This window comes from Sceloporus occidentalis, unplaced genomic scaffold (genome assembly GCF_023333645.1).
Source record: "Sceloporus occidentalis isolate IW3139 unplaced genomic scaffold, rSceOcc1.0.p SCAF_10, whole genome shotgun sequence".
In the NCBI taxonomy this organism is placed as follows: Eukaryota; Metazoa; Chordata; class Lepidosauria; order Squamata; family Phrynosomatidae; genus Sceloporus; species Sceloporus occidentalis.
The window spans coordinates 26,740,872-26,768,817 of record NW_028316990.1 but is presented as its reverse complement, the minus strand read 5'-3'; the positions used below and the strand labels follow the sequence as shown (position 1 = coordinate 26,768,817).

Here is a 27,946-nt window from a genome sequence, read left to right as displayed (position 1 = left end):
CTCTGTTGTTTTTGCTGTAATAAAGATGGCTCCCATTCTAGATTTTGTTACTTAAAACAATCGGATTTAAGGCTGGGTAACAAGAAGTCAGTATACTTCTAATCAAAGCAGAGACAATGAAACTGGAAGAATTTCAATTAATCACTTGATAGAGAGAAGGATAAAACTTACTGTTTGCTAGAAGTCCTTTGCAAAATTTATGAAAAGATGGGAGAGAGAACAATGGCGCATAGGTCTCTGATTTTTTCATTAGTACAGCCACTTCCAAAGCCCAGGCCATTAGCAGCTTCCTAGAAATGTAAATTTCAATTATACAGTTATGTTATTTACATTTATTCACATTACAAACTATACATCCACCTATTCTCCAAAGTCTCTTTAAGTTTATGTACAGTAGTCAAGATTTGTTTAACACAATACATAAATATCAGAAATATTCAGGAGTGAGGCAACTTCACCTTGAAATACAAACCCCCCACACTTGTAACAGCAGAAATTAACAGTCACGTTACCTATCAATTAAGGCTACAATGTTATGCACATATATTTGGATGCAAACTCCATTCCACTTAGTTTTTTGTGGGTTTTGTGGGCTATGTGACCATGTTCTAGAAGAGTTTGTTTCTGACATTTCACCAGCATCTGTGGCTGGCATCTTTAGAGAATACATTCTCTGCAGATACCAGCCACAGATGCTGGTGAAATGTCAGAAACAAACTCTTCTAGAACATGGTCACATAGCCTGAAAAACCCACAAAAAACTATGGATGCTGCCTATGAAAGCCTTCGACTTCACTCCATTAGACTTTATGGCTCATTTTTAAGGAAATATGTGATTCTGGAGCAGACAGTATGTGGTTTGCTTAAGATTATCCAATGGGTTTCTTTGACTGAATAGTGATTCACACACTGATCTCTAAGAGTTCTTGTCCAACACCTCAATCCACTACACTACATGTCTTTTCCTAGGTATCTATCTATAAATGATTATTTTTTAGAAATTGCCTTCGTATAAGATACAACTAATCGCATATTCTGTTATGAGAAACAGGCACATGAAGTTCCATATATAAATTTACTCATCATCCTGTTAGATAATCTTTTTTGACAAGAAGAAAACACTAATTACCTGGTGTCATGTGTCAGGTTATCCTTCTTAAGCAGAAGGCCTAAGAGATTCAATATGATAGAGAAATGTTTCTTTGTAGCTGTAGTTACAGTGCTAATGACAGCTCCATCAAACAAGGAAGGAGATGAGGAGCTAAGGCTGCTTGATATGAAGTGGTCATGCCTATAGAATAATACACAGTTATTAACATATTCTCTGTCTGCAGACGTTTTGTTAATACTCCTGCCAAAAAAAAACTACTTTAGTATAGTAGCTTTTAACCTGTGATGTCCTCACAGGAGATCCATGAAGGCCAACACTCCTCCTTTTAACCTCCCAAGGCCTGTAGGGCTCATACTCATGCTGAAAAATGGAAAGTGAAAGAGAGAGAGGAGGAAGAAGAGGAGAGAGAGCTCCATCCTTCCTGTCAGCACAACCAGCAAGGTGCTCTCTCTCTCTCACCTCCATCTTCCTAGCTCGTTTTGCCTTGGCTGATTCCTCCAGCAACTCTGAAAAATAAGGGCAAGGTGACACCCTGTGGCAAAAACGTCTTGGCCAAAGAAATCACTGCTGCCCCGGCCTAGGGTCCCTCCTCACTCTCTGGCTTCCCTCCTGCCCATCTCCTTTTGTTAGAGCCAAAAACTTGTGTTTTGCAGAATGACAGGGAGACAACAAGAGGCAGGAAGGAAGGAGGGCCAGCAGGCTAGATTGTGCAACCAGCAGCAATGGGAGGAACAGCAGCAGGAGTTCCACAGCAGAGGGAGATGTGCTCTGGATGTCTGTTACATCCATTGCTTGTGTGTATGCGCACCTGAACTCGCTGGCATGTGTGTGGCTCTGCCTTCAGGAACCCACGCCCCTCTCTCTGACACACACACACACACACTCTTCAAATCAGCACATGGAATGGAGGAATGAGAAGCCAGCTTGATCCCGCCACATCTCATGTGTACACAAACATACACTCAGCAAGCAAAACTATTATAAGAGGAGTGTGTGCATTTAGTTAATTCTCCCTTCTCTCAAAGTCTGAAGAGCTTTGATGAGCAACTTTAAATAAATATCTGATGCATTTTGGGGTTTTAAATCTTGAGTTAAGTCTTGGTAGTCTGCAGCAACAAAAGATATTTAATAAAATGGTAATGAACAGATTAAGAACTGCTTTTTAGCACATTACAACCTATTTCACTGTGTAGCTTCCCACATTAGATAGTGGTTAATATGTGAAATATGTGAAAGCCTACCAAAAATGATGGAAATAACAGTACTGGCTGTGTTGCAAATACAGTAAACACTTGTCAACATGCTAACTTTTAAATTGACCTACATCATCTTTTATCACATAAGCAAGTAATTCAACTAGAAAAAAAAAAGCAATGGTTCCTGACACATACATCTATTATTTTCTCATTTGCATTACATATAATGAACACCTTCACACCTGGTGCAATGTGAATAGAGTGTGTAGAGCACTGCATACTGGACAGCAGGAAAGTGAACAGCTATATCATTGTGTGCAACCATCAAGTTCTTGCTGAGCAATGCAAACACCGTTGGAGACAGAGCCCACATCTGTCAAAGAAAGCAAATGTAAAGAACAAAACATTATGGACATTGCTCTCCTAGCTATCTTATCTCATTTTAGCAACTGGAAAACAAAACTGTTATGACTTCTTACAAATGCTGTTCAATGTTGTAATCTGCTTTGATTTCACAAGAAAAAAGTGGAATAGAAATAAATTATTATTATTGTTATTACTGTGACAATTACTAGACATAAAGTGCTAAAGCATGTGACGTATGTGAAAATATCTTGTAAAGTACAGTACAAGGACAAAGAAGTGGGACAGGAGATTAAGAGAGACATTTTAGGGTAAAAATACCTATTTTCCGTTCGCAGCCATTCAAAGCTATATGTATTTGTTGGTTAAGTGGGGAATGCACTGTTACAACACATTTGCCCCTTCCCTCAATGCTGTCATACATGGAGTGCAAAAAGCTGGCCCTCTCCAAAAGAATCCACAGGCAAATGAAATGTTTCAACTTTTTCTTGTATAAAATTAACAGATACCAAGAGCCAAAAACAACATCCATTCAAATTAATATTGTAGAGATACTCACTCCAATCAATGAGTTTTTTGCATTTCCAATTGTAGTTAGAGCACTAAGGTCAAATATAACCACAAATTTTGCATTTGCCACATCAAATATATGGTTTTTGAAAGCATCATGTAAGATTTCAGAACACGCCTCTGGAAGCTGTAGGCTGCAAAGAAGACTGTTCAAGGCACATGCCATTTCTCCAAGAATCAATTTATAGGCTGTTTCCAAAACAGGAATGTTCTTTAAGCTCAACACTGCTTGATACACACCATGTGCTGCTGCAACAACCTTGAAAACAGAAAAGTCAATGTCATATGTCATTAACCATAAGATTGAAGGGTATCTTTCCATCCTTAGGCTGCTAAAATTAAAAAGAGGGGGTTTGCTTTATTTATTAGCACTGTGGTGGAGTCTCCTTTGGAGGTTTTTAAAAAGAGGCTGGATGGTCATGTGTTAAATGTGCTTCCACAGTGTATTCTTGCATGACCCGGGGGGGGGGGGGGGTTGGACATGATGGCCCTTGAGATCTCCTCCATTTCTATGATTCTACAGATTCTAAAGAAGATGCTTAAGAGCATCAATTCAGGGACAAGATGAAGGGTCCCGTTCAGATTATAATTATAATAAATTAGCACAACAATCAAAAAGATATGTATGAATTCTCCTTATTTTGGACTTCAGCTCCCAGGATTCCTGACTTGTCCGGAGCTTCTGTGAGTTGAGGTCTAAAACACCTGGAGGAGCAAAGTTTAGGAATCACTGTTCTAAATTAATGTAGTATCAGAATTAATAATTAACTGCTTACCTCTTTTTCCTTGTGATAGCGGAGCACAAGTAATTTAGACTCCGGTACAAACAATTTCTCTATAAAGGATGATGGAAGCTTTGTGTTTATTTGTTCAACAATCTAAAAAAAACACACGTGTGTCAGTATATTTTGATTTGTAAAATATTTGGTTCAAAGATGTATATAAAATAACTGTTCCATTAAGCATATATTAGTATGTAACTTTTTAGAAAAATATACAGTGAACTAAATAATCCTAAATAATCAAAGACATGTCAAACATATAATCTGATAGTAAATCTCTGTACCACTCCGCAACTTTTACCAAAGCAATTTAGCATAAGCTTTACTACTATTTTTACATGAAAAATCTCAATTACTTTTTAAATTTTTAGAAATCCCATTTAGAAGGCACGTAGTTTAGAAGGGCTACTTAACCTTTCCTCCTCCCCAGAACAACTCTTATAGGCAAGTTACCTTTCCCCGCTTTTTATTCAAATAAAATTGGGACTAGAAGCGTACAGCAATTTGTTCAAGATTATAAATAACTCTATAACTCAAAATGAAGCTAGAGTATCTACATATGTTCCTCCAGTCCACTTTTAGCAATTCTTAGATTTTGGGAATATAACCTAAAGTATTTAATCTAGCCTAATTCAGAATTTAATCTTTCAAAATAGAACCTAACCTTAGTTTTTTTTAGTAATAAACACACAGAATTGTATAAGTAAATCTGCATATTATGAGGGTTGTATTACCAGCATCAATAAGTTCAACACCGAGATGATATAATCAGTACCACAAATCTGACAATTTTCCAGTTGTTCTAATCCATAGGTGATAACCATGTCACAGTGTATAGTCATACTGGGATCCAGACTACCAAGCAGGACACCAACACACTCATTGGCAGCTGTCAATACAGCTTCAGAAAAGAAAACTTGGTTCGCTGCTGTCACACATCTGATTACTCTGTACAAAACCTGAAACAAAAGTGAGGGGGATGGAGGGTGAGATCTCATTCAGCGTAAACACTGGTGTGTTACATCCCTCTCAATTCAGCCAAAAACTAGAAACTCATTTGCCATCAGTCTGATCACACCAATATTTAAAAAGTGGGCGGTAAACTGTTAGTGGCATACTCATGGATGTCAAGTGTGGGTTGCAAATGAACAGGTTGCTCACCTGTAACTGTGTTTCTTCGAGTGGTCATCTGCGAATTCACACAAATGGGTTTATTCTGCGCCTGCGCAGCAATACTCGGAAACTTCTAGAATCTCTGGGCAGAAAATAGTTTGCAACTTTCTGCAACTTTTTGGCGGTAGCTCCGCCCACCCCTATATATGGCCCCTAGCGGTCCCGCTCTCTCCAGTTCTGAATGAGTCGCAAAGCGCGGCAGCGAGTTTAGCAGAGCAAGACACTGTGGGGAAGATGGACGGGTTTGTGTGAATTCGCATATGACCACTCGAAGAAACACAGTTACAGGTGAGCAACCTGTCTTTCTTCTTCGTGGTCTCTGCGAATCACACAAATGGGTTTAGATTAGCAAGCTAAAGTCAGTGGAGGAGGGAGTGTCATAACATAGTGGTTGAAAGCACCAATTTCAATGATCAATAACAATAAAAGGTTAAATAAAATAGACGTACTGTCTATTAACACTCGAACAGGATTAGTGTATAGCAGAAAGTAACACTGCCCTCCCAAAGGCTGCTTCCTGTCTGGCTCTAGCGTCCAACCTGTAATGTCTTATGAAAGTCAGTGGCTGAGACCAGACAGCAGCCTTACAAACATCCTCCAACGGGACCCCAGTCAGAAAATCGCCCATGTTGCATGGGCTCGAACCCGACCTGGAACCGGTCTACCAGACAGCTCGTAACAAAGGCGTATAGTATTAACTACCCATTTAGAGAACCTCTGAGCTGAGACCGGTAATCCTTTCTTGGCCTTAGAATAACAGACAAACAGTCTCTCAGAACGCCTTCCATCAGCTGTTCTATCCAGGTAGAAGGCTAGGACCCTGTGGACGTCCAAAGTATGGATCTGGCGTTCAGAGTCCGTGGTTGGGTTCGGAGCCAAGGTAGGCAAAACAATGTCCTGGTTCATATGAAAAGCAGACACTACCTTCAGCAGGAAGGTAATGTCGGTATGGAGAACCACCTTATCTTTATGGAAGCGCAAAAAGGGCTGGTCAACTCGCAGAGCGCATAACTCGCCCACACGGCGGGCAGAAGTGATAGCCACTAAAAACGCCGTCTTCCACGTCAACAGTCTTAAGTCCGTGGTAGCCATGGGTTCAAAGGGCTTGGAGGCTAATCGAGCCAGAACTATGTCCAGATTCCAAGCCGGTGTCGGAAAGGAAGCCGGTGGATGCAGGTTGTTGAACTCCTTAAGGAACCTCCGTACGAGGGGGTCCCCAAACAAAGAAGGCTTGCCATCAAACAGGTAATGGGAAGAAATGGCAGAGAGATAACATTTTATAGAACTTAAAGAAAGACCCGTGTCAGCCAGGGTCATGAGAAAGTCTAGAACTGTTGGGATGGAAACCTGGGATGGGAGGATATCTTTGTCCTGCAAAAAGGCAAGAAACTTGTCCCACTTGTATCTATAGGACTTCTGTGTGGCAGGTTTTTGTGCCGCTAGTAACACAGCGTGGACGTTGGCAGGTAGCGCTGTCAACATCGAATCCTCCATGCCACCAATAGGAGGGAGCGCATCTCGGGATGGAGAACCTGTCTGGCGTGTAATGACAGGAGATCGGGGCGGTACTCGAGCCGGAGATGATCCTGGGTGAGCTGGAGAAGCAGGGCGAACCAGGGCTGTCTGGGTCACCATGGGGTGATCAGGATCGCATCCGAGCGGTCCGCCAGCATCTTCAAGAGCACTCTCGTGATGAGTGGGAATGGAGGGAAGGCGTACACTAGTCCTTGTGACCATATGAATTGGAAGGTGTCTCCTCTCGAGCCCAGTGCTCGAGTTCGTGAGCAAAAAGTTGGGGTGTGGGTATTTGATGTGGAGGTGAATAGGTCCATTTGCGGCATTCCCCATCGGGAGAACAAGTGGTTGACCACGTCCGGATGCAGCCTCCACTCATGGCAAGTGGTGGACGACCTGCTGAGCTGGTCTGCTAAGTCGTTCTGGTCTCCAGGGAGATGGATGCACTGCAGTAATATCTTGTGAAGAATGCACCATTCCCAAATCCGGAGAGTAACAGTCAATAATGTCCTTGACTTTGTGCCGCCTTGTTTGTTTAAGTAGTACATCACGGTGGTGTTGTCCGTGAGTAGAAGAACTACCTTGTTGGTGAGAACTGTTTGAAAGGCCCTGAGCGCCTTCTCTACGGATAGCATCTCCAATACATTGATGTGGAGCGCAGCCTCTGTGGATGTCCATTTGTCTTTTATAGTGAGGTCCAGGGTATGGGCGCCCCAACCTTGGAGGGATGCGTCTGTGGTGAGAGTGAGGTCTGGCTGAGGCGGAGAGAAGGGCATGCCCAAGCAGACATTGTCGGACTGGAGCCACCATCGTAAGGACCTTTGTACGTGTCTCGGGATGGTGAGCATCTTAAATAATAAATAAATAAAAATTTTATTTATATACCGCCCTTCCATAAGATCAGGGCGGTTTACAACATTTAAAATACACAATATTCATTAAAACCCCAGAAAAATTACATAAGTCATACAATAAAACAAGCAAAAATAGAAACAAAAACAAAAAGCCCCCGGGTTAGCCAATCCATTGCCTGTGCGGCGGGGGGGGGGGGGGGGGGCTATGGGCCTTATTCGGGGAATGCTCTCTGAAACAGGTAGGTCTTCAGATCCCGTCTGAATTGGGCCAGGGAGGTAGCTGAGCGGAGCTCTATGGGCAGCGTATTCCAAAGGGCCGGGGCGGCGATCTTGGAGGGAGGGGTCCTGCACGGGATCGAACACGGAGAGGAACCAAGATTGAAGAGGTCTGAAACGCAGTCTCGCCCATGGGGTAACAAAGGTGGTGGAAGCCAGATGTCCCATCGCGACCTGAACGAGTCGGGTCTGTAGGTGCCTTTGGCGGAGGCAGGACCTCATCGTCGTGCATAGGGTTTGAAACCTCGTCTGGGGAAGGAACGCTTTTAGCACGACAGAGCCCAATGTGGTTCCTATAAAGTCCATACGTTTGTCAGGGGTCAGGTTGGACTTGTCGAAGTTGACTTGGAGCCCTAAGGCATCGAGAAGGGAAAGAGAGAACTGAACGTCTCAGAGAAGGGTCTCTTGGGATGGTGCTGTGAAGAGCCAGTCGTCTAGATATGGGAAGACTGTTATCCCTCTGCACTTTGTGAAGACCCTTGGAGCTGTGGAAAGGCTGAAAGTAAGGACCTTGTACTGGAAGATTTCGGTCCCGATGGCGAAGGCGAGGAATCTGTGGTGATCTTCTCTGATAGAGATATGAAAATACGCATCTTTTAAGTCCAGCGTCGCAAACCAGGCGTCCTTCTGCAAGAGTGGTAAGATAGAAGCAAGGGTTACCATCCTAAAACTTTTGCACACAATAAAGGAATTTAGACAGCGCAGGTCCATTATGGGTCTAAGGCCTGAGTCTCTCTTAGTAACAGTGAAGTATCTGGGGAAAAAGCAGTATCGGGCCTGAGAAGGGTCTACGGGTTTGATGGCGCCTTTGACTAAAAGGGTGCGCACTTCGTCGAGAAGGATGTCCAAGGGGACGGTGGAAATAAGAGCTCCGGTGGGTGGGAGCTCGCAAAACTCAAGGGCGTAACCCCTGCGGACAATGTTAAGTGCCCAAGAGTCTGCAGTGATAGATGCCCAGGTGTCAAGGAAGGGTCTTAATCTATCCCCAAAGGTAGTGACGAGGTGCGTGGGGGAGCCTCAGAACCTCCTCTTGCCTCGAGAGTCCTTTTTATAACTCTGCTGGTATCTGGGTTGGGAGAACTGGCGTTGGTCTGGAGGAGCAGAAGGTGAATGAGATGGACGGGCCTGAGGCGTCCTGTCTGGGACCTGGTATGGCTGCTTCTGCGATTGGTAGCGGTACTGGGTTGAGAGATACCAAGGCCACTGGGTACCATATTTCTAGCGCGGGGACTTGGTTGAAGTGGCTGACATACCATGCTTCTTGGCAGCAGTCTTCATGCAGTACTGGAAGCTCAGCTTTTCGTCGGTGTCCTTATTGACCAGCCCTGAGTTGTCAAAGGACATGTCCTCAATCGCCGCTCTAGCCTGAGGGGTGAGCTCAGACGCACGCAACCAAGCATAATGTCGGAGGGCTATGGATCCAGAGAGCACTTTATAAGCACAGTCTGTCGAGGGCCTGGCGGAGATGATCTGTTGGCCTGCCATGAGATGGACTTCATTGCAAAGAACGATCATCATCCGTCTCCTATCCTTTGGGAGCTTGTTGATGGTGGGGTCCATCTTCTCAATCAACAGCTGGATGTAAGCCCCCATGCAAGCAGCATAGTTGGTGATTTTCATATCCAGCGCCGCGGAAGCATAGAACTTTTTAGCAAGGCCGTCCAGCTTCTTGCTATCCTTGTCCATAGGTGATGAAGATGGGCGAAGAGCAAATGTCGCCTGAGCACCTTCCACAATAGCTGAGTTCGGTTTAGGATGATTGGATAGCCATGATGGAGCTGATGGCGTCACTTTGTAAAGGTTCTCAATTTTGCGGGATGTGGACACTATGGTGGGAGGTGTGTCCCACGACCGCTTAGCAATTTTCTCCAATGAAGAGAGATAGGCCAAAGCAGGTGGTGCTGGTGCTGAACCGTGGATCCTTCTCTCGACCGGATCAAGAGCATCCTCGTTGGGATGGGCAACCTCTAGCTTGAGGGCGTCAGCCATCCTGATAATGTGATCCGCAAAGGCCCTCACATCATCGGTGGGAGAAGGCACCGCGGGCTCCACGAAGGTCAATGGGGACTCCATGCCCGAAAGCGGAGATTCAGAGCAAGACCGAAATCGTGAGTAGGATCTGGATCGGGATCGGCTCACACGTCCACCAGCCGGGGAAGTGTCCCTGTGAGGTGTCGAGGGTCGGTTGGTATCAGTGGCAAGGGCTGCATCGAGATGGTGTGATGACGCCAGCTTGACTCTTGTTGGTCCAGGGATGTTGCGGCGAAGGTGTGAGGCCGCAACTGACAGCAGGTATTGACCAGAATGGTGATCATAGACCAGGTCCGGGTAGGAATCAAAAAGGTCCCGGTCTGGCATGCCCTTGTCTGGCAAGTCATAGGCCGATGCTTCATCTGCCTCCATACCGAGGGCGGCTCTGTCCTTGCGAGGAGGAGAGTGAGTCCGAGGCCTGCCTTGTAATGGAGAGCGAGACCTAAGCCTCGGTCTTTGTGGAGAAAGTGGAACATCTGAGTCTGGGATCTCTCCTTAGGATTCAGAAGAGTGGTCCAGGTTCACGATCTGGAGGTCATCAGCCGGGACAGACAGATGGCTAGATATGAAAATCCTCAGTTCCAGCGGGACTGGGACCGATGCCGGGGCCACTAACGGCGTGGGAGCTGCCGCTGGTCTAGGGTCAGGGGAAGGGATGGTCGTCGGTCTAGAGTCCGGTGGGGCCACTGAGACTGTGCTCGGTGGTCCTTTACGCCGTACCTTAGCGGGAGGTGAGGCCGAACGAGCTCGCTTGGAACCCCAGTCGGGGTAAGAAGACTTGGGAGCTTTTTGTTTGTCCCCCTACTTCTTTTTGGAGACTTTAGAGGACTTATCTTCTCCTTCTCCAGAGGCCACCGAAGTAGAAGGTTGGCCCAAAACCTTGTCGTACAAGGTGGCCTTCAAGGTCCGGTCCCGGTTCTTAAGGGCCTGGGTGGACATGGCCTTGCAGTGGGGGCAAGTGCTTGGGATGTGGGTTTCCCCCAAACAGAGCACGCACTTGTCGTGGCCGTCGGCCATGGGAATCTTCACCCCACAATTGGTACACCTCTTTAAAGAGACCATTAGCGAGGCCGTACCGAGTGGTCCTAGTTAAAACAGAGTCCGTTAAGAAAGGTCAGTCGTACCGTTGGTCAATGTCCAGAGATCCTAACACAGTAAATTGCAGCAAATGCAAGCGAAGTTCCTCGAGCTGCTTTGCGCGGTGGAATGAAGGAACTGGAGAGAGCGGGACCACTAGGGGCCATATATAGGGGTGGGCGGAGCTACCGCCAAAAAGTTGCAAACTATTTTCTGCCCAGAGATTCTAGAAGTTTCCGAGTATTGCTGCGCAGGCGCAGAATAAACCATTTGTGTGATTCGCAGAGACCACGAAGAAGAAACATAGGTTACTATTTTAACAGAACAAATGTCTCTTTTTGGACAGAGCCTATTATGTCCTGTCCAAAACCTCCCCCTTCCAAGGAGCTGTCAACCCCTCCTGGATTGGTCACTGCTGCTGCCTACCAGTAGGGATGGGAGAGAGCGGAAAGGCAATTCAAACTATCAATATGTGGCTGCTCTTAACTTCAGAGGGAAAGAAAAGGAGTGCACTTTAATTTTTTGCCCTCCTCCCAAGCTGAGACCTAGCTGCCTCTTCATTTACATCCCACCTTTCCCCTTCCCAGGACAGTAGGGAATACTCCCAGGGCATCACCATCCACTGGGACCAAGGAGGGGGACAATACAGAATTGTGCAGGCAGAATGTTACACTCTGTAGGATCTCAGCTAATAATAACACCATTCAGTGGAACAAACAGAAAAATTTGAAGTCTAGAAGAATCAAGTCCAGAGAACTTTGGAGATACGATGTAACCAGAATCAGAGATAATTAGTCAGAGATAATTAATTACATTTCCCATTGGTTTTAAGCGGAAAAGATTTAAGCACATCTGTAACTTGGATAAGATCTCAACAGTGTACTTCAGTATCCAACACTAGCAGAAGTGAGAGTTTTCTTCCCCACTTTCCTCACAAGCTTTCATGTAACACGAAGAAGTTTTCAAGAGGAGTTGCCAATTCTGATAGAAGCAGTGGGGCCCATTAGAACTACACCAATGGACCCCTATTGAAAGTAATGGGATTAAAAGCTTAATTCTGTTTGGAATTATGTCCCACAGGGGACATACTGTTTTGTTTTCTCTGCTGTGACAGAAAGAAAGAACAGTGACTCTTTAATTTTTTCAATTTCACATGTCACAGAGCCTCTTTAGGTTTATTGTGCTCACACTTCCAACAGGAAAAGAGTTATATAAATAAAATAATTGTCTGGATTTTCATTACTACATAATGCAAAAAAAAAAAAAAAGATTTTCATCCAACTTGGAGGGCCTGTTTGGGATGGCCTGACTAAAAATACAGACTATATAGTAGATACAGAATTCACTTTGAGGGGGTCCTGGGGGACATCCCATTTTATTTTTCATACACAATAGTGTGTTTAGAGGCCAATTGCAAGATGAATGTTCTCTCAAGGGCTGATATACAATGTTTTGGCACCCAACAGAAATCTTGAGCACTCAAAGAGATAGGAACTCCTTCTTCAGAACAGCTGAAAATGGACAAAATGGAAACACTGCAGTCATAATTCCTGGCTCTAGTTAAGCTTGTCTTAAAATAAATTGCCCCTTAAGGCAAAGGATGAAGGGTAAGCAGCACTTGCTCTCACAATGGATGACAAGTAGAAAGAATATAGCATTTTCATGTTAAATTATTGGCTCACTGTAAATAAATGTTTACATTAACTACCATTAATTTGCCAGTCAAAGACATAACCAGTATGAAACAAAAGATGAGGCTTACATCAGTTACATAGGCTTCAGTAATTGGTGGTCCTCTAATGGGGCTGAATCGCTCCCCAATGCTCCTCACCACTGTACTGAAAACGCGAAGTAGCGCTGCCAATTTGGGCAATGAAACAGAAGGAGGGGGGATATCTTCATCAACTGATTCTCCAGATGCTACGTGACCAAGGTCCTACAAGAAGAAATATAGTGGTGTGTACTGAATCCAAATTCACAACTACTTAATGAGTTTTCACATAACAACATGAGGCATTCTACAGTCGTAGAAACATATAAAACTTAGGAGTTTATCAGACGCGAGATTTTGGACCCTCAATTTCGCTAAGGAAGTGAAACAAACGTTGCGCAATGACCCTATAACGCGATGTTCTACCACATTGCTTGCTTTTCCGTCATTCCCCCGTAATGTTATGTTAGCACTACAATTGAGCAAAAGTTGCGATTTGCGTGATGCGAAACCATGCATAGCGGAACATTTTACTACACCAGTGCCTTCATTTTGTTTTGAACATTTCGCATCAACATATTTGCGCATGCTCCTTGGAGGTTTTGGTGGCATCCTGACCTTTGTGCTTCCAGGAGGGAGAGGGGAAAGGGGAGAAGCCCCTTCCAGTTTCCTGTTTCATGCGGGGCAGAAGAATGGGGCTGGGATGGATGACCCCTAGGGGCTCCTTCAATTTCTAGCCTCCGCGGAGTTCATGCGGGGCAGAAGAATGGGGCTGGAATGGATGACCCCTGGGGGATCCTTCAATTCCTAGCCTCCTCGGAGTTCATGCGGGGCAGAAGAATGGGGCTGGAATGGATGACCCCTGGGGGCCCCTTCAATTCCTAGCCTCCCCGGAGTTCATGTGGGGCAGAAGAATGGGGCTGGAATGGATGACCCCTAGGAGTCCCTTACATTTGCAGCCTCCTAGGTGTTCATGCAGGGCAGAGGAATGGGGCTGGAATGGATGGCCCCTGGGGTCCCTTAAATTTGCAGCCTCCTAGGTGTTCTTGCAGGGCAGAGGAATGGGGCTGGAATGGATGACCCTTAGGGGACCCTCACATTTGCAGCCTCCTAGGTGTTCATGCGGGGCAGAAGAATGGGGCTGGAATGGATGACCCCTAGGGGACCCTTCAATTCCTAGCCTCCTCAGAGTTCATGCGGGGCAGAGGAATGGGGCTGGAATGGATGACCCTTTGGGGTCCCTTATATTTGCAGCCTCCTAGGTGTTCATGCAGGACAGAGCAACCCCCCCTCCCCCGGGGTTATCCTGAAAAAGGAAGGCCACCGGAAGGGAATGGGGTGAAAAAGCAGCCCAGCATCATGGGAACTTTGCAATCAGTAAGTTTTGCGTTGCGTTGCTGCCTACCACACCAAACCATTTCACAACACATTAGCAAGGATAACGGGAGACAAAAACCTGACTTCCCTTTTTTTCCGTAATGCCCCAAAAGGGGAGGAATGATGCTAAAACTACGGGAGCGTTGTGCAACGGGCTCCCATAGAAATGAATGGCGTCTGGAAGAACATCGCGCTTTCACGTTATTGCGCAACATTGGTGACGCTAACATTGCACGATAGGCAGGAAAAATCGCCAAAAACTCGCGTCTGATAAACTCCTTAGATGTGTCTTCAGAACTTGCATCTTGCACAAGCCCCTTTTATAAATGCCAGGAAACATCAGTGTGGTAGAGATAACAGGATGGGAATTAATTGTGTTATGAATTCTTTTTAAAAAAGAAGAAAAAGCTAGACTATGTTAGTGGTTTTTTAATATTTTCAAGCCGTGGATGGTTGAATCTCTGCATAAAGAATCCATGGATGCGGAGGGCCAATTGTATTAGTGAACAATAGAAATATATTGTCATTTTTATATCTTCATGTGCCTATTATATATTTGTCTGTTTATTTTTCTACATACAGAAAATGTCTCCATGAAAAACACACCATTAATAATGTATTTTTCAATTGCCTGAGAAACTTCTGATAGGCCCTGCTCATACAGTAGAGCTGTTAACCTCACCTCAGTATCACCATCAGCCTATACTAAGCATAAAAGGCAAGAAGAGTGGCTACGTAACTCTGATACTTCACCAGAAATTGCAGTGCTCCTTTAAACTAACCAAGGTGAATGAAGAATGAAGTGGAATGAAGAAACAACCACCAAAATGCAGACAGATCCTGTCAAGCACAGAATTAAAGTATGACAGGAAAATAAACTATGAAGACGCTGCTGCTGAGGTGGATAAAAGGGAACTGAGGGTGTCGGCAAAAAGCGAGCTGATAGCGCTATGCAGACACACGATAACCCATTCGTGTGATTCAGAGAGACCACAAAGAAGAAACAATATATGGCACACCAAATATCCCAATTATTTCTGAACTTTTATCATGCTTAATGTTTTGTTACCTCCGCATAAGCTTCCATGTCCTCCAAAAACTGACCAAGAAGTGTGGTAGAAAATGCAAGGTCGGCTACCCAAAATGGTTCCAGACTCTGTAACCAACCTGTATAAAGTGTCAGAACAATGAAAACCTTGAGAGCAAAATATTGCTTTGTTTGCCTGACACAAAAACCTAAACACAGTGAACAACCAGCAAAAACAGAGTTTAAAATGTGGAGATTTAATTGCATCAACTCTTCATGCATAAAAGCAATCAGCTTTTGTTTTAAACAGTGAACCTGTAATACTGTATGGCACCTATCTGAAAATGTAAAAATCAAGTAGCAACACACAGCAGTACTAATTATCTTAAGAAACTAAATAAGATTGATAAATAAAAGAGTTTCTAAAAGAGTTATTTTAGACTTGGGGTCATGGCACAAATTTTGTTCTACTAAACAATGCTAAAATTCTGGACTAAGAAATAAAAAAGCAAAATTTATTAGACTTCTGGATTCTACTGAAGAATGTCCACAAGCATTGGGAAATACTTACTAGTTTGACACCACTTTAACTGTCATGGTTTAATGCTATGGAATTCTGGGAAGTGTTTGTGTTTAGCCTTTTCTGTCAGAGAGCTCTGGTGCCACAACAACAAATTCCAGAATTCCACAGAATTGAGCCATGGCAGTTAAACTAGATTATTTCTGCAGTGTGGATGCAGAATCAGTTTTTCTTAGCCTGTTCTGGGACACTTCTATATTTTGTACTTTCTCCCAGCATGCTTATTTCTTCCAGTTGTACGCACAATGTGATTTTCACTACACAAAGACCAGAATTCAGAGTGCTACAGTCAGCCCTTGGTTTCCATGGGGGATCCGTTCCGGACCCCCCTTTGGCAGATACCAAAATCCGTGGATGCTCAAGTTCCATTATCCCCAATGGTGTTGCATGCATGTGGCAGTGCCACCATTAGGGACAAGGAGACTTCCCCTGAAGCCACATGCACGTGACTGGGAGATTCACATGAAAGAAAATCTCTGGTCCCCCTGAGTGAGTCCATGGCTCCGGGGCTAAGCTGCCACTGAGAAGAAGCCCCCGGGAAGGAGGGAAAGGACAGAAGAGGAAACAGAAAGTCAGAAGGAACAAGGAGAAAAGAAAAATCTCCCTGTGATTCACTGTGAAGAATAGGTTATTGGGTGTCTCCCATCCAATTGTTATTGAAAGTCTTTTTCCCTTGTAAAGCAGGCGAGATCCTGATAACAGCATTATATTTTAGAGTAGCAAGACATTCTTTACTTGTTACATAGTGCAGTTCTGTTAAATGATGCCCTGGGAATAACAGATGTTCTTAGTCATGATCCAAGCAAAGGAGACATTAGACACAGCCATCACATTACTTTATTTTTTTCAGACTTACCTGACACTTGCTGTGTCAGAGAAGGCTTCTGTGTGTGATCAATATGCCACCCAACTAATATGTCAACTGTGTCCTTGGAAAGCAAAACAAAAAATTAATCCACTTATAATTGATGATGTATCTATACTGATCTAAAGAAAACAGGAAAAAAAACTCTCTTACCCTAAAGTTAGTGCTGAAAATGTGAGGATAACATCGGGACACAAGAAGGATGCACTTGACACATTTACATAGCAATTCTGGTGTATCTACGTTCTCTAGAATAGACTGCAAGCTAGTCATGACGAGCTTTAAGAGGGAAAAACACACACAGCTGAAAGCCATACTGAGCAAAAACTTTTAAAAACTTCATATTTAGTGCTATTTGAATTGTTCAAAAGAATATTTACTTGGTTATATTTGATATAACCAACATACATAATATAACCAACAGATCCCCTGTGTATGGGGAGGGGCAGACTATGGCCCCATACAGACAGGCCAAAATAAAGCTGCTTCGGGTCACTTTGGAGGTATGCTGTTTAAATGATGCACGTGTTCTGAGAGTCTGGAAGCTGCACCAAAGGTGCGTTCCAGTCCTTAGGACTGGATTGTGACTTTGGTGTGGCTTCTGGACACATGCATCATTTAAAGAGCATACCTCCAAAGTGACCTGAAGCAGCTTTATTTTGGTCTGTCTGTATGGGGCCTATATTACCTGGCACCCTCCTCCAAACTGCTGTCTCTTGAGCTATGGGTGACTCCAGGTTTCCCTATTCTTCTTCCGCAAGTACTGACACTTCATTAGCAGGTACCAGCAAACTGCCATTAAAATTTAACAGAAGAGCTACAAAATCACCATTCACTGAGGATCTAACTGCTTGGGGTTAAATCAATGTATCAACAAGTCTTCAGAAGCAACAAACTGTGCTTTCTGTGATAAGTTCTGTCTGAGCAGCAGTCACAAAGTTTTTATTGCTGAGAAGATTTGGCACACTGCCCGACATCTCCCAGAGGAAAGAATAAGGATTATGTCAGACATGTTTGTATGAGATTCCAGATTTCAGCCAAAGGCTTTGGAACCCTTGCCAATTTGTTTGGATTTCCGTACCAGATCCACAGTCAGGACAAGGAAAAGGCACACTGAGATGAGAAAAGAACAACCAACGTTGGTTGTTTTAATAGTAGAGACAAGAGAAAATAAATAGGAAGAGCCAGGAAAAACAGAAGAGAAAAATAGACTACTTGACCTGGGGTAAGCCAGGGAGGAAAACTGAAGAACAGTCCAGGTATGCAAAAAAGTATGTAAGTCATAAGACACATGTCCTGCCTGGACAGCAATAAGAATTAACCCATTGGTGGATGGCTCCTTTGTCGCAAAAAGAAAACTGTAACCTTCCATAACCAGATTAAAATTCTACTATTTTGTGTTTCTAACAGTGCAAAATTGTACAGACTATTTGATTCAGAAAATCTATTTGAATTCTAGTGGGTTATTACAATATATTTTTGGCAGAATAAAATGCCTTTCAGAAAAAAGAATGCATTCAGAAAAAAAGTATTTCTAATCTTGTTAATGTTAGAAAATAATCTAATCAGTGTTAGAAACACTTAGTATTTCTAACAGTGTATGTTACACTGTTTACACTACAGCATGCTAATTAAAAATATTTAGTGTATAAGTCATAATGCTCCAACTTTTATTCTTACTTGCATCACAGATGAAAAGGCTTTCTTCTCTCCCACAGTTTCCAACGCTTTGTAAGTTGCACATAAATAAAGAAGTTTGACTTCATCTTTAGTGGATGAACTAAATTTGTTAAAAATCCATTTAAAGATCTTCTCCGCTTCATAGCTCAAAGAAGCACAAAGAAGGCCAAGACAGCAAGCTCCCTCCTGTCTCAGTTCCTGAAGCAATTTGCTACTGCATTTATGGAGGAAAAAAGTGTTAACAATTTTTAGTTATTGACAAAAACAAAAACAAACAAAAGCTATGCTCTGGCTATCACTCTCTATTAATAACATTATTTTGAGAGAAAAAAGCAGAAACATAATGTGCAGTGGGGCTAGTTTCATCAAGTCACAACAAACCAAAGCCACAGCAGTCCTTTAAAACTTGCCTCCAAGAACCCACATGGGGAAGCCTATAGAATTTCTGTTTGCCTAAAAATGCATACCAAAAAGTCTCCTCTCTCCAGCTGTGCTCTTCTGTCCTTCAGTTTATTATAAGCACACTCTCTCACATACGCACAAATCAAGAGATAACAGACAAATGTACATCCATTTTTATAGAAACATTTTTATTTATATTCTTGTACTTATCGAGGGATCCCTGCCAACATACCTGCGGACACCCCAAACTTCATAAGCAGTTGCATCTGATGAAGTGGAATACAGTTCACAAAAGCTTATGGTAGAAATTTCTTTTGCTTAGTTAGGTCCCTAAAGTGATACAGGGTTCCTTTATATCTTTTTTCTGCACTTGCATGTTAGCTAATGGGAACCAGTTTAGTAAAGAGAGGGACTTCTGAAACCATTTTCTGTTAGCACTATACAGCAAGTGCTGAATGGTAAGCAAGAGAGAAAATTTCACCTTTTGCATTCTGTCCAACTTGTCCTACTACATTCAGGCCTGTTACAGACAGCCAAAATAAAGCTGCTTCGAGTCACAGTGGAGGTATGGTGTTTCAATGATGCATGCGTCCTAGGAGTCCAGAAGTCGCACCAAAGCCATGCTCCAGACTGGAGCGTGGCTTTGGTGTGGCTTCTGGACTCTTAGGACGCATGCATCATTGAAACACCATACCTCCACTGTGACTCGAAGCAGCTTTATTTTGGCTGTCTGTAACAGGCCTCAATTTTCTTACTATTCTTGCCATTGTAGTCAGCTCAAAACTATCTGAGGAAACTAGGTTGCCATCAGCAAGGCTTCCCACACTCTAGAGAAGCTGAATGGTCTCCCTTCAATTCCAAGTGAGGCCTTCTTATAGTCTCTGCTTTGTTTTGATTGCATCCATCAGCTTGGTTTAGGCTGTGACCCACATTTGTTACTGCATTCTAACAACCCAGTGCATAATGAATGAAGGGCAGGGGCAATTAATCATGTTCTGCATACCCTGACTTCCAAAAGCATTTACTGAGCTTGACTTTGAAGAAAGCATACAACAAAGCACTCCTTCAAATACAAGTCAAATCCTGAAGGCAAGTCGCTAGTGATACAGATCTGTCCTAGAGATTGGGAAGACCCAAAATCCAAATAAAACCCCTAGTGATTACTTCTGGGACTAGAAACATTCAACAGTAAAAAATCGCAAGTATCTCTAGGTCCCCAAACATGCATGCTACTGACTCCTGTCAACAACAATAGCCCATCATTCCATTTCCCATCTGGCCACCAGCATGCCTACAAGTAAACTAGATTTTAAACCCCTTTCCAGCCCATCAATCTCCTTGCCCAACTCTTGTTCACCCCAAATCCACTTCCTCTTAATTGCCCATCCTTTGAAAAAAGCCAATCAGGTTTTAAAACACCTTCCACCCTATCAAACTCTCATCTCATTCCTGTTCTTTCCAATCCACTTTTGGACGGATGGAAGACTGAGAGGAGGAGAAAGGGAAGAGGTCAAGTTAGCTAAGCAGCAGCTACAAACGTGAATAGTCAAACTCACAAATGTCAAACCTCCAAATGTGGAGGGCTGACTATAGTATATTTCCTGCTCCCTATTGCCTTTCTCAACCTTTTTACCCTGGAGGAACCCTTGAAATAGTTTTCAGGTCTTAGGAAACCCCTGAATAAAATTTATTATATCCACAGTTCAAAAAAAAAAAAAAAAAAAAAAAAAAAAGGTGGGGGTCCCCAATCACAATCTATTGTAGGACCTCTAACGACCTCTCATTGTAACCTAGATTTCCAGTGATTGAAAAACTCTGGCTATGCTTTGCTGATCCTCCTGTAGACTAGATGTTAACTTGTCCGCTGTCTTCAACTCCCAGGCTGAAGATGCTTTCTGGCAACTTGGTGGCCTCTGAAAACTTTTCTCATTCCAACTTACCTTTCATTAAGCACATCATGTATTGCAGTCAGGATATTATCCAGTTGCTTAACCAGTACCTGAAACAGTTGACATATACATTTTTTTAAAAAATGCTGTCACAATTTAAGTACAAGCTGCCTTATCATTAAAAGTGTAAACATGCTTGCGCCCACCTCAAAGTATTTCTTATTAGTTTCGTGACACTATGGACAGTTTTGCATACCCTTGTGAGGCATTTGTAGCAATCGCATTTAAATGCTTCAATACATTCTGTCTATCAGAAGGTTCTGGACTACATGTATTTCAAAATCTAGGTGTACAGCAAATACATTAAGAATTCCTTTATTAACCCTATGAAAGACTGAACAGAAAGCATATGCCATCAATAAACAACACATCAGTTATGTGTAACTTTAAGTCATTCTGTTAATTGAACTAGATGTTATTTTTGGTCATCCACAACATCTCTTTATAGACTGCAGAAGCAAGAAGAAGAACATTCTGGCTGCCTTCATCTGCCAATGAAACAAGACTGCTATGCAAGCAACAAAGGATGCACCTGCACTGCAGAAATAATCCAGTTTCACATACAGGCAGGAATTTAATACATAAATCACCATAGATGCCACCTACAATGTCAAGGAAACCTTTGGGGCACTCTATTATTTACTCCTACGATGGTTCATCAGTAGGGATTAGGGCAGGGCCTCATGGCTAATGTGATGGAGGGGGCAGTGAGATAAAGAAAGAACGTCTTGTTTGGGAGGATCCAGTCCCTCAGGCTAAAGAAACTTAGAAATACATCAATAATTTTAAGATGACAACTTTAGGGCTGGTTCAGAGGCTCACGTTTATTTTATTGGGATTTATGAAGTAGTCACACTTGGCACAGTTAACATTAAGATTAAATAGTCTCAATAAGCAATTACAAGAAAGTTAGCTTCCCCACCTTTTGGGACTATCTGGAACCTGGAAGAATGGAGAATGTTTCTTAATTATGACTTCAGTTGTCAGTAAAAGTTAAAGAATACTTGAAAGACTGGCCTGACACCTGCTTATAAAGAGTACTTTCCCCACTGCAACCACCTACAGTAAGGTTATTCTCAGCAGAGCTGCTAATCGCAAAAGGGGAGATAGAACAGTCAGCAGATTTTCTCCTTTCTTTAGCTGCGATACTGATCTTTTTCAAAGATCAGTAATACTAATGATTAGCTAGTCTGCAAATTTTCATTTAGCTGTAATGTTGAAGATATTTATCCACATCTCCCAAATGCCACATCAGCCACATCAGGCTGAATACAGCAGCACACTCATCAACACTTTTCTAGTTTGTAGTACAATGGACCCTTCCTAGTGGTGACCTGGTGATTCATGGCTTTGATTGTTCATGGATCGCCATACGCCATGTTATTCCATGATGGTGCATGCATCTGGATGCACTGACATGCACACATAATATGAGGTGGACCGTCCGCATTTTTGTCATCTGCTGTAGAAGTGATAATCACTAACAGGGTAAAGATATTGGGTGGGAATGTGCTGGCTCCTTCCTTTGTATTTTTAACACGAGGTGAAGTTATATAGAGGACTGATTTTATGCCAGAGCAATCCTGCAACTGCTCTGCCATTGACCATAATCTGGCAAACTGCCATTCCTTTCCCCAACAGGGTGTCCCATATTCTTCCTAGGTCACAACAAGGAACCTGTATTAATACGATGCTAACAGAAGACACATGATACTTCACCAGTTTGTTCTCTGGTTGCTGAATGAATTCTTTCAGCTGCTTTACAGTCGCCAGTCTTCGGTCTCTGTCATCTTCCCGAGTAATCCTCCGAAGAAGATTTGACAGTCGAGACTCATCAGAGTAAGACAATGAACGATCTATAAAGGAAGACATTATTAACATGTGTGCATACTTTTTCCTCCTCCAAATATCAGGTTTAAATCCATATAGCAGTAAAAAATGATCAATAAATTACTCTGAAGCAAAATACACATAATAGATTTTTTAAATCCTTCTATCTGACATATCCTGGGAGTTAAGGTGGCTCTTAAAATTATTCAAAAACAAAGCAGTTTTAACACCTAAATTGACAAGTACAGACCAATCCAATTGTTTTGTTTTCTTTAAAAAAACTAAAGACTGATCTGTAGGATCTTTGCTACAAACATTTTTGCTCTGAAACAGATCAAATACCCAGTAATTGACCAAGATCCAACCTTTCCACTGAAAAGCCTCTGATTTTACAATAGTCAGCATATTCAATTATTCATAAACTACAGTGTAATTGTACCTAATGTTAAAATATTTCAATGTTCAAATACTAAACTGGACTCTAAAATTCTCATAGGTACCCCTTGGACCTACTATAATAACAGGAAAATCATTGCCATTAAAACACTCAACACAATTCTTACCCTGTGCTTTCCTCATGTCTTTTGTGATTAAAGCACGATTGCCATGCTGAACACTGGTAAAATCAGGATTGGTCACATTGTTAATTCTCAGCTCTTGCCCCAACGACTTCCGACCATAAGTATTTTCCCCAGATCCTCCATTGACACTGTAGCCACCTGGAAATAAAGGAAGAGTCATGTTAAGTTTCTCTGCAAAGCCATGCACTGCAAGCATAATAGGAATGGACAGACCTCAGGTTTGTGGAATCAACTTTGCTTTTTTTACCAGAACTGAAAGAAGCTCAGACTCTTTCCAAACCATCTCCTAGCTTTCTCTTTTTTACATAGAAAGATAGATATGTACCTTTTTCTTCATTCTGTATGTCAGTGGGGACTCTGATATCATCATGTCTATGTCGAGACACCACCGTTGAATTTGAAGGTTGTAATCCATAGGATGAAGAACTACTCCTATCTCGGGATGCAGTGTATTTTAAATTCTCTTGGTCTGTTGATGGATTGTCAGTTCTGCAAGAGAAAAAATTGTGTTCTACTCAAGAATTCAAATTTGGCCTTTGCTGTTACCAATAAATATGGGAGGCACACTTGGAATAATTAGACAATAGTTTTTGAATAACAATAGGGATGTTTTTCCAATGTGTAAAGCCATTGAGGTTTTTTTCCAATTGTAGATTATTCCATCTGTGTCACACATTTGTATCACATAGGACAGGTGGCCGTATGATATAACCATGGCTTAGCAAATGACAGGTGCAAACATGTATCAATTAGGCTGAGGACTCAGCAATTGAGAAACAAAGGCGCAGTACAGACCGCCCAAAAAAGGCGGACTGCCGACGCCTGTTTTTCCACCAGAGGGAAGCCTCAGCCGCCAAATGGCGCCATTCCACAGTGGCTGGATGGCTATCTTTCTGAGATGATTTGATTGAGAGTGCCTGCATGGCAGGGGGCTGGACTGGATAGCCCTTGTGATCTCTTCCAACTCTACGATTCTATGATTCAAGTTAAACTTTAAATCATAGAAACGTTTAAAAATCTAAAACAACTCTCCCAAATAAAGCCACCCTTGCATGACACTGTGCTGCGAAGTTCTGGGAATTGTAGTTTTGTGAGACATTTAGCCTTTTCTTGTCAGAGAGCTCTTATGCCACAATAAAAACAGGTTGCTTACCTGTAACTGTGGTTTTTCAAGTGGTCATCTGTGCCCTCATACAATAGGGTTTTGCGCCTGCACAGAGACTCCATTTGGATAGCTGAAAAGCTGAACAGATTGGCAAAAGCCCCGCTCACTTCCAGGCACTGAGCATGTCCAATCCTGCCAATCTAGCTCCTCCTTCAAAGTCCGTCGCAAAAAACAGCAGGGACCTGACTGAGGGGAGGTAGGGCGGGTTTGTGTGAAGGCACAGAAGACTACTCGAAGAACCACAGTTACAGGTAAGCAAACTCTTCTACTTCTTCTTGGTCTCTGTGCCTCACACAGTAGGATGACAGGAAGGTCACTGCAGAATTGAAGAAAGCACAGCACGGCTGAAACTGGCATCTCGATGAGACCTGGAATCAAGCCGGTAATGCTGGACAAACGTGGAAGGTTGGGACCACATAGCTGCCTTGCAATCATCAGGAAGAAGGATGCCTCTAAGGAAGGCAGCAGATGAGGAAACAGCCCTGCTTGAGTGTGGGTGCACACCAAGAGGAAGAGAGTGTTTGGCCAGCTCATAAGCCAGTACAATGGTCTAGGCAATCCATTTGAGAATCTCTGAACGGAAACTGGGTGGCCTTTTCTGGATCCACCATAACAAACAAACAACTTGTTGGTCAACCTGAACTCAGCAGAACATTGAACATAAAACATCAAGCATGTGCATAGTCTTTTCCAAATGCAAAGAAGGGTCTGGATAAATATTGGGTAGAACATGTCTTGACAAAGGTGGAAGGGGGATACAACCTCAGGAAGAAATGAAATGTCCAATCTGAGGACATTCTTCTTCGTGGAAAATGGTGAAGGGCTCATCCAAGCACAATGCAGTCATCTCAGAGGCCCGCCTGGCCGATGTGATGGCCACGAGAAATGACACTTTCCAAGTGTAAGCAACCTCAGAGAGGATGAGCCCAGGGGCTCAAAGGGAGGTCTGATGAGATGCATAAGCACCAAGGAGAGAGACCACACTGGAGCCAGCGGAGGCAGTGGAGAGTAGAAGTGATGGAGAGTAGAAGTAGACTCAAGTCTACAAAAGCTCACGCTACCAGCCTCTTTCTTTCAGTTAGGAGATTCTTGCTCTATACTCTTATAGCGTTGCTATTCCACTTTTAACTGCTCTAGCTGCTACCTGTTGCATTCTGGGATTTGCAGTTTAGGGAGGGGCATTTAGATTCAGACAGAGAGCTCTTAGGCCTCACTGAACTACAAAACCTAGAATGCAACAGGAGACAGCCAGAGCAGTAAACGTGGAAAAGCAACTCTACAGGAGTGTAGTGCGATAATCTCCTTAGTCTCAAAGATGCTTCAAGATCCCTTTAAATACTGATTTTCTAGACCAACAGAGCTGTGCCTTTGGATTCTATACAAACACAGTAAGAACAGCGGGAAAAGGCAACATCATAAACTTGAATCTGTTTGGGAAGTTGAGTGGAAATGTGAAAACAGCATGTCTCAAACTAACTGCGACCAAGGTGTACACATTGTATAAGGAAGTTAACAAATGCATTAAATAGTATAAAAACACTTCTGAGTAATGCTTATGTTATAAGGCCCACTTTGATCTATGGCGCTTACATAAAGAAAAGAGGGTGCAGAACAGTATAGTATAAAATACTGTATTTTACATACTATTTTATACATAAATATAAAATAGTATATAAATAGTATCAAAACACTTCTCAGTGTTGAGACCCACTTAGCTCTATGATGCTTACACCCAGAAAAGTGGATTTACACTTGGTACCTTAATCTTACACATGATCAAGTGGCTGCAACCAAATATTGTATACTCATGTACAAAATGACCTCATGTATAAATCAAGCAACGTTTTTAGGGCCAAAATCATTTATTTTGATATGGCTCATGGATAAGTCAAGGGTAGAATTTAGGAGACGGAAGGTTTTATGATCGGATTGGAAGTGGAGGGGGAAAAAGAGAAGTTTGGTCATCAGGAGGAGCAAGGAGGAGGAGGAGCAAAGATTTTAAGATCAGGTTAAAGTGGAGGGAAAATGGGAAAATGCAAGGAGAAGGAAAGGTTTGGAGATCAGATTGCGAAGGGAATCAATACACATCACACACACACTCACACTCCTGCCTTGGCAGCGCTTTCAGAAATCACTGCCGTGGCACAGAGAATTGGGCATCGGGGCTGCTTTTTAAAAGACCTTTATGAGCAATATTACTGGTTGTTGTTAACTGCCCTCCAGTTGATCTCAACCCATGGTGACTGTGTTGACCCATATATAAATTGACCCCCAGATTTCTGGGTCAATTTTTGGGCATAAATTTCTTGACTTATAGTCCAGTATATACGGTATGCAAAGGATTATCAAAGTTTTCTAATAACTGTCATATAATAAGAGCAATATAATTCGTGACATCCTGTAGTAATTTAAAACTGGGAAATTCTTCTCACAGTAACACATGCTCACACATAATATTGCTGACTGCAAAACTTTTACGCATTTAGGTCTGCAAAAGCCTGAAAATTTTCAATTACCGAAAGTAAAACAAAGAAATGCAGTTGTGAGCCTTCACCAAACTAAATAAAGCAAAATGGGAACTTTATTTTTTAAATTTATCATACTTTTTTTTATTCCAGATCCCAAAGCAGGTAAATTAAAACAAACATATGAGACTATAAGCTCTGCAAACTTTATGAAATCCTCTTTTCAGGAAACAATATAGACAAAGAAGGAAATGGGAAAGAAGAGATTCCATCTAAACTATGGCGGGGTACAGACCGCCGCTTTGCAGCGGTCTGGCACCGCCGCCAGAAGGTCCGCGGGGGAGCCGGAGCCTTCAAACGGCCCGACTCCCGCGCGGACCGAAAAAAGAAGCTCCAAAATGGAGCTTCTTTTTGCGTCGCGTTTGCGACGTAGCGAGGCGCCAGGGGCGCGCTCGCTACGTCAGCAGCGGCGCGACGCGTCTGGACGCTGTGCGTCCGATGCGTAAAGATGGCGGCGCCCATGTAGAAGGGGCGCCGCCATCTTGTACGGACGGAGTCCGTACTAGACCATGGGGCGTCTAAAAGAGACGCCCCTTTTTTAAAATGGGACGTCCGGAGGACGTCCCAAATGTCCGTGTAGAAAGCCCCATTAAAAGGAAATTCCTGACAGTAAGAGCTGTTTGAAAGTGGGACACACTCCCTTGAAGTGTGGTGGAGTCTCCTTCTTTGGAGGTTTTTAAACAGAGGCTGGATGGCTACCTGTTTGGGGTGCTTTGATTGTGTATTCCTGCATGGCAGGGGGTTGGACTGGATGGCCCTTGGGGTCTCTTCCAACTCTATGATTCTATGAAATAAACCATCATAAAATATCAATCCTGCAGTACCCTCATTCATTTAATAAACTTTAAAAAAATTAATTGCCACTGTTCCAAATTCTAAACACACACTGAAATCTATCAGATTAAACCTCCTCCCATTTCTCAGCTCCATGCTTTATGTTTTGCAGCACCTAGCTTAATTTGCCAACTTGGCAGTATGTTACTCAGTGACAACACAACCTACCATATATCCTGTCTGTTTAGAAGAGGCTTAACAGACATCATATAATACAAGTGAAACATGCAAAGTCTTGTTTCAGAAGCAGCAGAAGGAAACTGAAGAACCTGAAACAGCAAAACAAGTATAAGAGGAAAAGCTAAGAGGAATTACCTCTCCTCCAAATATAACAACTACTATATCAAGTCTTCCAGTTAGTCACTCTTCAATTGGGGGCTGGAGGGTTACTTTCTTCACTGAGTATCCTGTGGCTCTTCTTTCAAATTTGAACACCAATTCTCTTCAACCCTAAAGCACCTGATCAATGGTG

The 27,946-nt window shown here is 42.9% G+C and overlaps 1 protein-coding gene across 3 annotated transcripts in view; it reads right to left on the bottom strand.

The window, feature by feature from the left end:
* The window catches only part of LOC149306253 (serine/threonine-protein kinase SMG1), a 99,686-nt gene that overhangs the window by 62,202 nt on the left and 9,538 nt on the right, over positions 1-27,946 (bottom strand). For 2 of the 3 annotated variants that reach the window (XM_089540575.1, XM_089540574.1), the window contains exons 2-16: positions 23,276-23,439; positions 22,933-23,088; positions 22,259-22,395; positions 20,531-20,589; positions 18,189-18,402; positions 16,662-16,787; positions 16,500-16,572; positions 15,106-15,203; positions 12,711-12,884; positions 4,757-4,981; positions 4,017-4,118; positions 3,230-3,499; positions 2,550-2,680; positions 1,130-1,291; positions 172-290 (exon numbers count right to left, since the gene is read on the bottom strand). In XM_089540575.1, the coding sequence (XP_089396701.1) occupies positions 172-290; positions 1,130-1,291; positions 2,550-2,680; positions 3,230-3,499; positions 4,017-4,118; positions 4,757-4,981; positions 12,711-12,884; positions 15,106-15,203; positions 16,500-16,572; positions 16,662-16,787; positions 18,189-18,402; positions 20,531-20,589; positions 22,259-22,395; positions 22,933-23,088; positions 23,276-23,439 (2,210 nt within the window). Of the gene's footprint in view, positions 1-171; positions 291-1,129; positions 1,292-2,549; positions 2,681-3,229; positions 3,500-4,016; positions 4,119-4,756; positions 4,982-5,897; positions 5,913-12,710; positions 12,885-15,105; positions 15,204-16,499; positions 16,573-16,661; positions 16,788-18,188; positions 18,403-20,530; positions 20,590-22,258; positions 22,396-22,932; positions 23,089-23,275; positions 23,440-27,946 lie in introns of those variants that run through there. The other variant, XM_089540576.1, reaches the window with a different exon arrangement.